Source organism: Papaver somniferum, unplaced genomic scaffold (genome assembly GCF_003573695.1).
Source record: "Papaver somniferum cultivar HN1 unplaced genomic scaffold, ASM357369v1 unplaced-scaffold_21, whole genome shotgun sequence".
Lineage (NCBI taxonomy): Eukaryota > Viridiplantae > Streptophyta > Magnoliopsida > Ranunculales > Papaveraceae > Papaver > Papaver somniferum.
In genome coordinates, this window is record NW_020631041.1 from 4,658,563 (window position 1) to 4,675,096 (window position 16,534).

The window sequence follows — 16,534 nt, forward strand, 5'->3', positions numbered from 1 at the left end:
AAAAGCCGGGAGGAATTACACAAGGAAGCCGCGAAGAATGTTGTGCACAAGACCAAAAGGCTAGAAGTGGGCTTGAAGAAGAAGAATTGTCCTTAAAGAAGATATGGGCTTGGCATACCCAAGGCCCAAAACCCCTACTCAAACACATTTCCACTATCCAAGCCCGTCTCGGATTTCAGCCGTCAGATCGAAGCATTTCAGCATCCTACGGTCGCTCCATCATCGCACATCAAACTCCGAAGCCCCCGCTTTACATCGCAACACCCATCTCCATCTTGGGTCGTCCGTTTTGCTACATCCCTTCATCCGACGGTCGCTCCACGCTTACCTCCGTATCGCCGTTGGATCCACCTACCATCTTCCCATCCATCGCTCCTTGTCGCAGATCATCATACCTCGCTGAACCCGCCTAACACCCAAGTATCGAACACCCTATACCCATCGCCAAACACACCCTTCTTCCATTTTCCATCGAGCCATCTCCTTCTTTCCCTTTCTCTTCAGACGCCATACCACCACCATTTCCACCACCTGTTCCGCCACCAACTCTCTGTCACCACCTCAACCATCATCATAACCACCACGTCCATCAAAGGAACCTAATCCCATCATTTCCCCTTCTCCTTAGCCACCTATTTTCTCAATTTCTGCACGTTTCCTATCAGAAACCCTAGCGTGTAAAATTGGAAAATTAGGTCGAAATTGAGAAGCAATTGAAGCGTGGGGAGTATCAGGAGAAGAATTGGAAGCATGGGTGAGAGTTATCATTCGTTTTCAGAGAGTTGGTAAGGAGTAATTTTAAAACCCTAATTTACTGTTTATTTGGGGATTTTTGGGAATTGGGTGTATGAACCCTAATTATGTAAATTGGGTATAAATAGGACTTGTGGGTGTTGTTGTAGAGGCATGCCTGGACTAGCCAGTGCGTCTGTAGGATAGTTTTAGGTTTTTACTTCTTTCCAATTTTAATTTTATCCAACAGTGTATGTTTATCCATTGATGTTCATCATGTTCTAATCCATCATGCTAGGGATTTGATGAAGCCTTGGTCTACTGTGTGTATTACATTGATCATATTGCTCTTGAAGGATAAACAAGTTTAGGAAAGAATTGAACTTAGTATGTCATCATCTTACTTTCACATTGTATGCCATGTATGCATTGTAGTTATATGTATAAGATGTTGATAAACTGCAACTCCATGCTGAATTCATATGCCTTTGACTAGTTGTACCTTAGAAAGACAACTAGTACTTTGGAAAAGACCATAGTTGTGTTTAAATAGAAGACTGCATAGCTAAGCAAAGGTGAATTCAAACCCCTAGTTCTCACCTATTCCATCCATAACATCTTCACTCATCCACCTTCATTGTCCACTTTTATTTTTTCTGTTTTCCTTCAATTTTTTCTCTTGTTCCATTGCTGTCTCTACAACCCATCAATTGTCCACTGTGGTGTTAATAACACCACACAACCTCACTGTTCACTGCCCCTAAGAACAAGTTAGCAAAATAAGCAAGAAACCAAAAATAGCAAATATATGCCCACCTTGTCCCTGTGGACAAACCCTGCTTGCACACTCACTGCAACTGACCCTGTGCACTTGCAGGTATCATTTCTGTGACTCTTTTAGAGAGCCCACCAAATTTCCCTGAAGCTTTGAAGATACGAGAGTCTTCTCTCTGATCGATCACGATAAGAAGTAAGAGAAGTTGAGAATTTCGCACGTTCTTTGCGAGCCTTAGTCAGATCGGATCTCAACCGAGAAATGGTAGATTGATGCAATTTCTCAGACTCTGCAAGAGCGAAGTTTTCAGTATCATAATCATAGTGAAGTTTTCGTAAAGCAAAGATTTAAATAATAAAATACAAGTAAATTGAGGCAGTCAGCTCCACGTGACTACCTTCCCTCTGAGAAACGAGATATTGAGCTAATGCAAAACCACTATTCTTCATATTTTCCATATCCTTATCAAAATCATCACCAGCTAAACCTTTAAGACGAGACCGAATTTTCTTCTCATCCAAAGAGAGAGAAACCTTCTCTTTCATAAGGGAATCGTGAGACTCTTTTAACTGGGTGTGTTGTTCTTGAAGTTGGTTCATCTTCACGGTCGAATTTATCTTACTTTGAATGATCTTATCATTTTGAGTAGTCAATGTATTTGTTGATCATTCATCAAGTTGATTCCTTAACGTAAGAATAGATTTCTCTTGGTTATCACAAATTTTCTGGAGAACGAGATATTGATGCGAAAACATCGCTTCTTTCTTTAAGAAAAACTGCTTCTCAATGGATAGATTTTGATTTTCATCTGACAAGGTTTGATGTCTTAAATCATCACTAAACAACAATTTAGATAGATGAGAAATTTGGGAACCCAATGTCTCACACTGTTGAGTTAAATGGACATTCTCATTTGTTATATTTTCAATATGGTCAAGCGAATATGAATTCTCGTTATGTAATTGGCTTATTTGGGTCAGAAACTTCTCATTATCAGCACGTTCATCTTCAGCGGCAAATTGAAAATCATACCTCTCTTAAACGCGCTTCTGATTTAAATCGTAATGTGCGAACGAGGAAATTCAAAAAACATGGAACAAAAAAGATAAATTATATCTAAAAGGGCTATAAGAGTAAATAGAATTGCACCTCTAAGCTCTTGATTCTTGCTGCGAAGCTTTTCACATTCTAGAATTACAGTTTGGAGTTCCCCTTTCAACTTATTAACTTATTTCTCTAAAGCAAGTTGTTGAGCAGAATTGTTAGACTCAAAATATCCCTCAGTCAAGATCATCTGGCGGTGAGATTCCTGAAAGAGAAACAATACAAGCGTGAATATATAGTAAAATAATTTAAATAAAAAAGATATAGGGACAAGAATATTCACCAAGAGACCAAGAGCAATATGGACACTTGGGTCAATAAGAGAGAATATATCGCTCCTTGTTTGGCGGAAAACCGAACAATAATTTACTTAGAGCGTCACAAATTCGAAGTTTAAGGGGTCAGTAATGGACGATTGAGTGGCATTGATAATATCAGATAAAGCTTGAGAAGAAGGATCTACTCCCTCTAAGACACCCTTATCAACAGAGATGGATTCTAACGAAGGAGGAGAAAATTTAGAAAAAGAAGGAGCAGAAGTAGAGGAAGCGATACTCATAGGTGCAGGGCAGTAATATTCTTTGCAGGAGTAATATTTTTCATAGGTGTGACGTTCTCTACAGAAGCGGGAATGCTCGCAAACAATGGAATATTTACAAAGGTAGAGACAGTTTGATTCACCGGTGGTGCGGTCACAGTTGAAGGAACAAAATATCCTTTACAATTGACAAATCTTCCTTGGCAGCGAAAACTTCATTTGGAGAAGCATTTATATCTAGAGAAGCAGAAGCAATCAAACCTTGTGTAGGTGTATCAACATTAACGCGAGAAGAGACCTCGACTTCCTTATGACCAAACTCAGGAATGATGAGACTCTTGTTGAGCGTGGGGGGTTTGCGAACTCTTTTCATTTTCAACTTCTTACCACCAACTGTCTCGCACTCGGAATCCTGTGAATAACAACGCAAATAAGAAATAGAGGCAAAAATATTGTTCCATCAAAGAAAAAGTATTTCTTACTCCTTTGTTATACGATGATTTCCTCTTGAGAGACTCTTTGTCTTTCAAATTTGAATAAGAATTAGGGTTGGGAATCGTAAATTTGGTATGGCCAATGGAAGAACTTTTGCTGAAACAGAACCATTATGGTAATTAATATAACAACAAATTTGTACTATGATTTTAACAAGAAGAAAGAAAAAATCAGTTTCAGCAAAGTTAGAAAGAAAGATAAGATCAGTAAAATCGAAATCAAACCTTTGATGAGAATCTACAGAAACAACAGTAGAATCAAGTGTGAGATCTCAAAAGATGAAGATGAAGAAATTTGAAGTAGATGAAGATTTGCAGAGGATTCACAGAAACGAGAAGGGAAGACGAAATAGAAAAGAATTTTTTTTTATCTCTCTTCAAGTTTGGTTAATAAATAAATGAAAAAGATGATCGGTTAAACTCAAACGTGCCGGTAAAAAGGAGAGAAAACTAGTACGTGTAGACGGTTACACTGGAATTACGGAGATATATCCGTAGATAAGGATATGAAAAGGTGAACGGGTGCGGAAAAGTAGATTGGAGTTTCTCATATCGCTCCCTTTATATCAAAAGAACGATATGAGAAGAGGAAAAATGTAGGAGTAAAATACCGCACACCTATTAGACATGCGAAATAGCGACCATCAGGTCTGAGCGAAGACAACCGCGTACATTATATCCAGAATGACACAATAGATGACGTCAGTTTAATCACGAGGAAAGCGTGAAGATCCACGCGATGTTGTAGAGCTCGTGCGAAAAGAGTCAATGTAAGCGTGCGTTAATGAGGCACACTGGATCTGAAAATAAGGGCTTTATTAGCTGTCATCCACTATGTAAAGCCCTATATAAGGGACCGAACGACCTTGTATTGGGAGAGATCTTTTTGGAGAGTTTAAACAAGGAATTTAGGAGAAAGAAAGATAGTTTGTCCTCCAAGTTAGAGTTTTCTTGTTATTCTGTATTCAAATTAAAGATCTAATAAATGTTCTTCTGAATTTTATGATGATTACTTGAATTGTTCTGTAGAATTTCTTAAGGGTGTGGTCGTAGAAAAACATGCAACTACAAAATTCGTGGAAGAAAATTCAAAATATCTCTTGTCTATTCACAATGGGACAGTCAGGGGTGCTGGTCCATGGAACTTTTGATTGGTTATGTGGACGAAACGATGACAGTCGTTCCAAATTTATAATTTCTTTTGATATCGGCAATGAGAGATCCAGTGATATACAACTACCTAAGGAAGCTTTGGTTGAAGGGTGGGGCAATAGTGTGAGGGCATTGGAAGGGCGCCTTTGTGTTTTTCATGTTGTGAAGTATTATGATTATGAGGTACGTGCAGGTCAATTTCAAGTTATATTATGGGTAATGCAAGAGTATGGCGTTGAAGAATCTTGGAGTAAGCGTTATGTTATTAACCATGAGAGAATTCTGGAGCACTATTATGATCTGAGGCTTATGTGGTATTTTATGAACGGCGAGATTCTTTTTTCTGGTCATGAAAAAATTATTTATATATGACCCGAAGTATGGAAGTGTTAGACTAGCAAATCTTAATGGTTTGAGCATTATAAATGGTGAAAGTTACAATGAAAGCTTAGTTTCACTAAGATCTGGAATGTACATAGGGGGAAATGGTCAAACAAAATTATCAATTGAGGATGAAGGAGAAGAAGAGGAATCATTCAATCCAGTTATTATTAGTACTTGTATAGTGGAAGAAAGTTTTTATTTTTTATTTATTTTTATTTTTTAATCAGAAGTGGAGGAAAGTAAGAATGCATTATACAGTTATACTAGTTGTTACTTTAAATTTTTAGTTTTAACTTATCTTTGTGCTTCAATATTCAGTCACTTGCTAGTTGTTACCTAGCACCTGCAACCATTGAATGGTTCTCTGTATAGGTCATTGGCAGCGTCAGTTTTTCCTATCTCAAGGCTGTTTTGCGGTTTTGTGAGCATGAATTATGCATCTAAACAAACAAATACAAAGTTGTTTCGTTTAATGGGTGTCAACTCCAATTTGATCATTTCATTAACATTTTTCTTTTATGTTGGTAGGTTTGCTTTCAACTCTAATCAAATAAATGTAATCTTTAACATGTCTTGCAATTGCCTGTATGCTTTATATGAGAACTATGTCGATAGTTTGCGTTTATTAATGGAAGTACTTGAGGATTCCCGACTAACTAGATCCACCGGTTACTAGCTAGATCAGGCTTCGATTACGATCAATCTACCACGACTGCAAAAATGTCCCTTATTTGATATCTGTATACACACACTCCTGTAAAAAAATGGGGAAGAAGTGTTTGTTATGTTTCAAATGTGCACTCGTGTTTATGCATGGTCAGAGCAAGCATTGTGATTATGCTGATAACCTCTCTAACCCAGTTCAACAGTACAAAAATAGAACCAGTATATAGTCACCTATATGGCCATATATGTTAATGTCTTCCCAACTTCATGTACCTCCAGTCTTAAAGAAACCAGCTGATTGCCCGTTTATTTCACATGTCTCGTTAAATAACTTTGAATTTATAGCAAGTGGAAACCAAATTTCTCTTCGAAATAACTATATTGTTCAAGCTTCCTAGTATATGGGAGTCTTCCAAAGCGGAATAAATTTTACTCGAAATGTACTCCTCCTACTGATTAGATTACAGATTTGTTTGTAAGGGTCTTGTTCATGGTGTGTTTCTTTCTCTGGCAAGCAAACTGATGAGTTTCAAACACTATCGTGGAAATGTGAGAATGCAAGTGTATAGAACACACATGAGTACAAATACAATATAGGTATTACAATATAAACACCTTCTGGTTTGTAATAACACAGTTCTATATTATTTTCATTTTGAGGGAATTACGCAGTTCTATATAGGTTTTTAGCAGTTCCTTTTCATCAACAAAAGATGATCGATTACGTGTCTGCATATTGCCTTTCAAATGTTTTTTTCTCTTGTTGTTAAAAAGTCGAAGGACAGTACCGTATTGTTTTATCCACTCTGTTGGAAAAAAAAGGGTTTCACAAAGGATGAATGACACAGAGAAGAAAGTGTTGCACTCCAAAACTTTCAAGGCTTGTATAAATTTCTTTTAGACAAATATTTCTACCCTCCCAATAACAATTGGCGATTACAACAGGTATGCGAAATATTGCCTTCAGGATACAATGAAAGCCCTGCAACGAAAACTGAATTCAAGGTTTGTACCCCTTGATTCAATCAAGAACACACAAAGAGATTTCTGATTTCTGATGATGCTTTTTGAAACAGAGAAAACAGATTGATTTTTCTTATGTGTTAAACGAAACTGGGAGAAGCTATTTATAAAGGGTTTTGCACCTGTTGGGAATAGGTTTTTTTTTTATTCGCCAACAGGTTTCTATTCACGAACCGTCAGGTTCCTTCATCAACAGACATCAATGGTGTCTTTTGGATTCGAAATTTTCGAACAGGCTTTTGTCGGCCAAATAAAACCTTCAGTTCAAAAAATTCTTCGAAGGCGATGCCCCCAGGACCCCCTTTAGTTAGCGGCGTTGAAAATATTCCAACACAGTCTCTGTCAAAAAGGTGGTCGATCGTAAGTCGGGAGTAGAAAGTCAACAGTTGATTAGTTATTTCATTGAGTCCTTCCTTCTACACCCAACACTTCTTTGAGGTCCCATGAAAATGTCACCGGAAAGACAATATGCATGCAAGGAGAAAATGTTACCCACCCCGCGTAATTTGCATATAAAAGTCTTGTTGCATGCCCTACCTACAAATACTTTCATTTTTTGTCCACCGATTTTAAATGGATAACACTCATTGGATATGTAAATATCTTGAGTCCACATCTTTGTATGAAATGAAGAAAATCCTTCCGGGGCGAAGATGAAGAATCAAAGTCCTACTGGGGGCTTTCACTTCAACTTGTCCGTGTCATCAAGTAGCTTACAATGTCCAAATGAAGGTGCGACTTCAAGTTAACTAACTCGTCTTTGAACTTAATTATAAGATGTTAGGATATTAGAACCAAAAAGAAAACTTCAATTTGTAACCATTACACGAACTCGCGCGATTCGTCAGAATCTTTACCCATCTTTACCACTTTCAGATGTAAGGTCATCATGTGTTCCTTCCAAAGGCTATTATTCTTCATCTTCTTGTTCTTTCTGTTAAAAAATTCAGTTACAAGTCATCGAGATAATTGTCCAATCTCTAGATGTGGTGAAATTTCAATTCAATACCCATTCAGTATTAATGCCAAGGACAATAATAATCATGGTAACGATTTTTTTAGTAAAGGGTGTGTCTATCCTCGTGGGTTTGGTGGTCTATCGTGTAGAAACGGAACCAAAACGATACTCAAACTCCCATCTTATGGAGAATTTGATGTTCAAGGTATTTCTTATACCACACAAGAGATACAATTGTCTGATCCCGGTGGATGTCTTCCGAGACGTTTCCTTCATCATAATCAAGGATATTCAGGATTTTCGAGCTACGAGTACCAGGCTAACTCTTTTATCTTCTATAATTGTTCCACAGAAGGTTACTCTAATCTTACAAGAAAATACGCAAATGAATCAACTTCGGTATTCTACGCAATCGACTGTCTTAGTAGTTTAACGCGCGTAATTTTGGCCATAGATTATTGGGATGATACGACGATTAGGCATTCTATGAAGAAAAGTAAGTGTAAGAAAATAGAAACGGTTATTGCTCTAGCTCCGTTGGAATGGCCGCCGTACAGTGAAGTTTTTTATCCGCTCAAAGTTAAGATTCTTTCTCTCAAATGGTATATACATGAGGATGAGGAACCTCCGAAAGGTAAAAGAATCGATCTTATTCTTGCAATTTAAGAAAATATTGTTTGTCACTTAATAAACAACGTACATATTACATGGTTATGTAACGAAGAAATTTCTATTTGCAGATGATCTTTCAAAAGGCATAATTTACAGTCTTATAATTGTTGGATCGGCACTGCCAATTTTGATTGGCATAGCTTGGTGCTGTTGCAGGAATGACGATCAGAACCACCAAACACAGACTGAGTTATCAACAGCTGGCCTGCTTCTACAACAATCCAGTCCTGCTAGGAGTGGTCTTGACGAGACTACTATACAGTCATATCCGCAAGTGGTACTATGCCAAAGTCGGAAATTTCTTAATCCAGAAAATATTACTTGTTCTATATGTCTTGCAGATTATACGCCTAAAGATACACTTAAGAGCATACCTGAATGTAATCACTACTTCCATGTTAATTGTATCGATGAATGGCTTCGTGTGAACGGGTCGTGCCCTGTTTGCCGGAAATCCCCTCTTCAATCTTCACTTGCTGTTCCTCCAGCACAGACTTGTTAATACTTGCTTTCGTACATTTCCAAGGGTTGCAAAACGCAAATACGCACGTCGTGCTGCTGTTTCTAAAGGAGCGCCCGGCTTTCCCTATTGAATTACAGATTCAGCGAGGACTATTTAAGTTCCATGTTATGTTTGTTCCATTAATGATTAATGATTGTAAAAAATTTGATATCAAAGACTTAAAGGAACACAGTACTAAACTCAAACAAATACTTCTCTTAATTGATGTAATTAAGACTCACGGCTTAACAACCTATTTATATGTTTACAAACTTGACTCTCAAAGACTTAAAAGAACACATAACTAAACTCAAACAAATACTTCTCTTAATTGATGTAATTAAGACTCACGGCTTAACATCATATTTATATGTTTACAAACTTGACTCTCAAGTAATAAACACTTTCCTAACATAATCAAACTCTAACAAAGACTCTTCTAGAAAATACCCACGTAAACAAACTCTAAAACCAGTAATACTTGTAACCCAAGTAAACTTCTAAATACCGTACCATGCGTCAACAACTCTTGTTGATCCATTTACTTCATATCAACTGTACCAGTTGATCTAACCATACTCTGTCAAATCTAATAGTTGATCCACACTACTGTATCAACAACTCTTGTTGATCCCTTCTGTCTTCTTCATAGTATCTTGGTTTATTCTTCAACATCCTCCAACCAAGATACTCTTTGCTAATCATCCCCAACTTTCCACTCAAGTAAATGAAAGTGTTAGACTTCAAAGACTTGGTGAAAATATCTGCGACTTGCACTTCACTTTCAACAAACTCCACAGCTATCTCCTTGTTACTGACAAGCTCTCTAATGTAATGATACTTATTATCAATGTGTTTACTTCTCCCATGAAGTACAGGATTCTTAGTTAGTTAAATTGTCGACTTATTATCACAAACTATTGTTGTTGGTGTTGTTTTTTCTTGAAATAATGATTTCAGCATCATTCTTAACCATACAGCCTGTGTAGCACAATTTCTAGCAGCTATATACTCAGCTTCTGTTGTAGATAATGCAACAACTTGTTGATTTTCAGATGACCAAGAGAAAAAACCAGTTCCCAACTGAAAAACATAACCTGATGTACTTTTTCTACCTTCTGTATCTCCAACCCAATCACTATCAGTAAAACCAACCAACTTTGGATCTTCTGAGACACTATAAAAGATTCCCATGCTTGTTGTTCCTTTTACATACTTCAGAATACGTTTTGCATCTTGTAAATGTGATTGTCTAGGAGATTTCATAAACCTACTAACCAACCCAACTGCATACATGATATCAGGTCTTGTAGCAGTCAAATATCTTATATATCCAACAAGACCTTTAAAATCTGTTGAGTTCATAAGCTCTCCTGATCCATCTTTTGTTAACTTCAGTTTCTCTTCTAATGGTGCTAAAATTGGATTACAATTATCCATCTTGAAACACTTCAAAATTCCTTCAGCATACCTTTGTTGATTAATAAAAATTCCTCTTTCAGTTTGTTGTACTTCAATACCAAGAAAATATGACATCAAACCAAGATCTGTTATCTCAAACTCCTTCACCATATCCTCCCTGAATTCATTGATCATCTCAGAACTATTTCCAGTAAATATAAGATCATCCACATACAGACATACTATAATATGATTGCCAAGAGTATCAGCTTTCAAATATAGAGTATGCTCATGTGGACATATTGTAAAACCTTTCTTGAGAAAATAAGAATCTATTCTTGTATACCAAGCTCTTGGTGCTTGTTTCAAACCATACAAAGCTTTGTTTAGCTTGTATACTTCATTCTCCTTCCCCTCCATAATGTAGCCAGCTGGTTGCTCTACATAAACTTCTTCTACCAATACTCCATTCAAAAATGCTGATTTCACATCCATCTGAAGTATCTTCCAATGATTTTGTGCAACTAAAGCAATGATCATTCTTACTGTATCAAGTCTTGCAACTGGTGCAAATACTTCTGAATAATCAACTCATTGTCTTTGTCTATAACCCTTAGCAACTAACCTTGCTTTCAGTCTTTCTATTTCACCATTTGACTTGTATTTTGTTTTGTAAACCCACTTAACACCAATAGGCTTCTTACCTGGTGGAAGTGTTGTTAGTTCCCAAGTATTATTCTTCTCAATTGACTCCAATTCTTCATTCATGGTTTGAATCCAACCTTGTTCTTTGGAAGCTTCTTCATAAGCTACAGGATCACAATCTCCAAATAGTGCAAAATTCACTACTTCATCATCAGTATCTTCATCATCTCTTGATATAACATAATCATTCAACCTAGCAGGTATCATATATTTTCTTCTTGGTCTTGTATTTTCTTGTTGTGTTATTGCTTCAGTTCTTGCTTCTTCATGTTGTTCTTCAACATTGTCTTGAGCTTGTACTTCTTCTTCAACCACAATTGGAACTGTTCTGACAGCAGTAGATGGATCAACATTCCTTGTTGATCCAATATTATGTGGATCAACATCCCTTGTTGATCCGTTGTTATGAGGATCAACATTGGTTATTGATCCATTATTCCAATTCCATTGTGAATCTTCATCAAATATCACATCTCTACTTATAACTATCTTTCTAGTTTCTGGGTTATACAACTTGTATCCTTTAGTCACTGAACTATAACCAACAAGAATACATTTTTCACTCTTATCATCTAGCTTCTTTCTCAATTATTTTGGCACATGTGCATATGCAATGCACCCAAAAATTCTCAGATGTCTTACACTTGGTCTTAATCCTCTCCATACTTCTTCTGGTGTCTTGTTATTCAAACGATTTGTAGGACATCTGTTAAGTAGATACACTGCTGTATCAACTGCATAACCCCAGAAATTCTTTGGTAAATCTTTTGTTCTTCTTATAGTTCTTGCCATCTCCATTATGGCTCTGTTTTTTCTTTCAGCTACACCAGTCTGTTGAGGTGTATATATTGCTGTTAGTTGATGTAGAATACCATGTTCTTACATGAAACTATCAACAACAATATATTCTGTTCCTCTATCAGTTCTTAATATCTTGATGTTTTTACCAATTTGTTTCTCAGCATATGCTTTGAAACTTCTAAAAGCATGAAAAGCATCACTCTTTTTTTTCAGCAAATATACCCATGCTTTCCTACTAAAGTCATCAATGAAAGTTATGAAATAGTTATCACCTCCATGTGATGTAACTTCTATAGGACGACACAAATCACTATGAATGATCTCCAACTGTTGTTCATCTCTTCTTGCTTTTTTAACTGGAAATGAATCTCTATGCAGTTTGCCAAAGATACAATTCTCACATCTTGATTCTGGAATTTGAATGAAAGGTAAAGTTCACATGTCCCATTCTCTTGTTCCATAACCAAGTATCATTATGAACAGTGCTACATCTTTCCTTTTGATGTTGAATGTTCAAATGAAATAGTATGTTTTTAGTCATCTCCACCCTTGCTATCAATATTCTTCTTCTATCTCTGATGAAGCATAAACCATTGTAAATATTCATAGAATATCCTCTTTCAGAAAATTGACCCATACTTAGCAAGATTTGATGTAAACCTGGAACATAAAATACATCCATGATATATGTTTTAGAACCATTCTTGAGAACAATTCCTATTCTTCCTTTTCCTAGAACTGGAATAGTTGAACTATTTCCAAACTTCACTGTGGATCTTACAGACTCATCCAAGCTTTCAAAAAAATCTTTTCTGCCACACATATGATTGCTTCAACCTGCATCCAAGTACCACTTATGTTGAGGTTATTCTTCTGTTGTATGATGACATGCTAATAACATGTTTTCAATCTTTTTCTCTTCTGTTTCTTCTTCTTCTTCTTGACTTTCAGCAATATTAGCTCTGAAATTTGCTTTATAGTTATTAGCAACTGTCTTTCTTGGTTTTGAACACTCAGTAGCAATGTGTCCAAAATCTCCACAATTATAACATTGTATCTTTGATCTATTAAATGGCTTCCTATAACTCAAATTATTTGATCTTCCTCCATTATTGTATCCTCCTTGAGAACCTCCAGCATTAGATTTTCCTTGATTGCTTCTCCAACTGACTTGACTTTGAAGTGCCTCTTCAACTTGTTTTTTAGCAGCTATTTTTTCTAACAATCTTTGTTCATAATCTTGTAATGAACCTAATAACTCATTAAGATTCATGGTTGCAACTATGTTGCATTCTTCTATAGCAGTAACCGTTGATTCAAACTTCTCAGGCAATATTCTTAATATTTTTTCTACAATGGCTGAATCTTCTACAGTATCACCATTAGCTTTCATATCATTGACAAGATTCAGTGTCTTCAAGAAAAACTCTGATATTGTTTCAGTTGTATCCATCTGCAATAATTCATATTTTATTTTCAAAGTTTATAATCTAACCTTCTTGACCTTGTCAGATCCTGGGTAATAACTTATTAATCCATCCCATGCTCTTTTCACGTCTTTAATGTAGATAACTCTATCCATGAGAGATTCATGAATACCTTGATGAAGAATATAGGTAGCTTTGGAATTCTTCTTCCCGTTTTCAGTTAATAGAGTTATCGCAGCTCATTCAACTACAAATCCTTCTGCTGGTTCTGCATAACCATATTTTACGATATCCCATACCTCTTGGTATATGAAAATATTCTCCATCTGCAACCTCTAGTGTTCAAAGTTTTTACTTCCAAACACAGGTGCCTTAATTGAACTTAAACTCGTCATCCTCTTCAACTCAACAACTCATACCCACAACCCTAGAATCTGATACCAGTGCTCTGATACCAGATATAGAAAATCTGATATCAAAGACTTAAAAGAACACATAACTAAACTCAAACAAATAATTATCTTAATTGATGTAATTAAGACTCACGGCTTGACAGCCTATTTATATGTTTACAAACTTAACTCTCAAGTAATAAGCAACTTTTCTAACATAATCAAACTCTAACAAAGACTCTTCTATAAAATACTCACGTAAACAAGCTCTAAAACCAGTAATACTCGTAACCCAAGTAAACTTCTAAATACCGTACCATGCGTCAACAACTATTGTTGATCCATTACTTCATATCAACTGTACCAGTTGATCCAACTATACTCTGTCAGCTCTCATAGTTGATCCACACTACTGTATCAACAACTCTTGTTGATCCCTTCTGTCTTCTTCATAGTATCTTGGTTTATTCTTCAACAATGATGAAGCTCAGATTAAGCTCTACTAAGGGAAATTCTTGTGGTAGAAGAATTTCATCAGCCAAATTTCATGTCAGCATAGCATTTGGAATAAATCATCGAAATTCAAGTCTACTAGTAGAAGAGTGCCAAAATTGCAGAAGAAATAACATTTAATGTTATTTGGATTAACGCCAACCTGTTTTTTTTTTAATTTTAAATATTACATAATGGAAAGCACCGATAATTCAGTGCATGACTTATATGTTTCCGGTTTTCGAAGATGAAATCGCGTTTTGCATAAATCGGATTACCTCTGTCGTTTAGATTTTAAACTCTCTTCCGTTGAATCTTTGAACATTCTTGGAAAAATGTGGATGATCCCAACTTAGAAGCCACTGGACTTGACTCCCACACTTTTTATGCACTTCAAATAAATTGGATTCCACCATAAGACTTGCTCTTAGAGTTAAATGAGGATAACTTAATCAGGACAAGAAAACTAATTAATGTCCTGATTAAAACAAACTTTTCTAAGAAGGAATGGTTGTTAACAAGATTTTATGAGTCTTCATATAAACAATTTAAATATGATTCTTGGAAATTTTTAGAAGAAATTGCGGTGAAAGGAACATATCATGGATGGTCATACTTGATTGTAACCAAATCCTTCATAAAGAAGATAATCAAAAAGGTGTACCTTTTATTGAAAGTGAGGCTGAACCTTCTAAAAGGCTCATTGTGAGATATGCTCTAGAAGATTTTGGTTATAAAGGGAAATCACATGAATTAACCATAGGGAAGGGGTTGAAAACATTCAGGAGATATTAGATAATATTAAGATAAAATGGCAAAACCAATTTAGTAATTCTAGTCTAATGTTCTTGTTCCGGTGGGATCAGATCATAATCCTCTAGTTATGAATACTGAAGGACTGGATGGAGTAAATCTTTCTTTCACTTTTGAGTTTTTCGACACTTGGTTGAAAGAAAAATCTTGTATTGATCTATATATAATATTTGGAATCCTGATAATAATAACCCCACTTTAGTCATGATTCAAAACTTAGATCACCTTGGTACACAACTAACTTTTTTGGAAGAAAAACGTATTTCTATCTAGAGAAATTAAATAAAAAAAGAAAACCGGATAGGCATATCGAAAACCAAATAAACTTAAAAATGACTAGTCTGGAAAAGCTTTTTGATACCTAAGAACAAATTTTAAAATAACTTTCTAAGGATAACATTGTAAATCAAGGGGAAAAAAATAGAGAATATTTTTCATTAATTTAAAAACTTTAAAAAGAAGAAAAAGGAACAAAATTGATTGTTTGCTCCACTTTAACAACGAGGAAATTAAGGATAAAAAACAAATTACGGCTAACTTAAAATCTTACTTTGGAACTTTATTTAAGGTTATGCCATGCAACTTCGCAAAATGAGGAGATCTTATCTTATCTTTCAGTAGGTGGTGTAACAACAACGAATGATGAGAGATTATGGAAATGCCATTGGCAGAGAAGATTTAGGATGTGGTAAAAAACATGAAACCAAAAAAATCTCTCGGGCAGGATGGATTCCCAGTTTGCTTCTTTAAGTATAATTGGTTGCTAGCTGGTGAACAATTACTTGGTTTGGTACAACAGCTCTGGTCAACTAGAACTACAGAAATAATACAAGATAAGGAACAAGAGCCAAGTCTGGAATATTCAAAGATTCAACTCCAGAAAAAGCGTAAGCTTTAGATCTCCTTGAAGATGATAAATAGATTAGAGAAGAAGGATTAAAGAATCGACGGATTGAAGGAGACTGTGAGATGATAATGAGGTTCATTGAAGGGAAGGAAACTATGATGTATTGGAAAAATCAAGGAATAATAAAGGAGGTAGTTAGTATTCTAAAGGATTGCAACAACTTTTCAAGAATTCGAGTTGTAGATACTATGACTCTAAATGCTAGAAATTTTTCTCTTTTCAATTCTTTGAAGGATGAGATGACTAACTTTCTAAGTCAGATTATATTGGTGGATAAAATTAATAGTAGTAACGTAAGTAGCATATCTACTGCAGTACATAACTCTGAATCAGGTCTGTTGTCTGATGATCATATCGGGGAAACTTTTCCTCCATGAAACTATGACAACACCATTGTCCTTTTGATGTTTGTGTTTGTATTTCCTTTTCTTTTCTCCAGTGTCCGACTTGTATTTGGTTTTGGCTAGGTAATATATTTCACCTTTATTCGCAGAAAAAAAAAAGAAAAATTCTCTGCTAAACGAAGTTGATGCTCACACTTACTTTTATTTAATTATTTAATTTTTTATGGCGGCATTCTAAAATATACATTTATT

The 16,534-nt window shown here is 35.7% G+C and overlaps 2 protein-coding genes across 2 annotated transcripts; one reads left to right on the forward strand and one right to left on the reverse strand.

Moving 5' to 3' along the window:
* The first annotated feature begins 7,529 nt into the window (after positions 1–7,529).
* LOC113340259 (putative RING-H2 finger protein ATL21A) lies at positions 7,530–9,205 on the forward strand. The gene is made up of 2 exons (XM_026585467.1): positions 7,530–8,460; positions 8,567–9,205. The coding sequence occupies exons 1-2, from the start codon at positions 7,758–7,760 to the stop codon at positions 8,998–9,000; spliced, it is 1,137 nt and encodes a 378-aa protein (XP_026441252.1). The 5' UTR covers positions 7,530–7,757; the 3' UTR covers positions 9,001–9,205.
* Positions 9,206–9,891: 686 nt separating this feature from the next.
* On the reverse strand, positions 9,892–10,440 carry LOC113339470 (uncharacterized mitochondrial protein AtMg00810-like). Its single transcript, XM_026584735.1, has one exon. The coding sequence runs from the start codon at positions 10,438–10,440 to the stop codon at positions 9,892–9,894; it is 549 nt and encodes a 182-aa protein (XP_026440520.1).
* Positions 10,441–16,534: the final 6,094 nt, after the last annotated feature.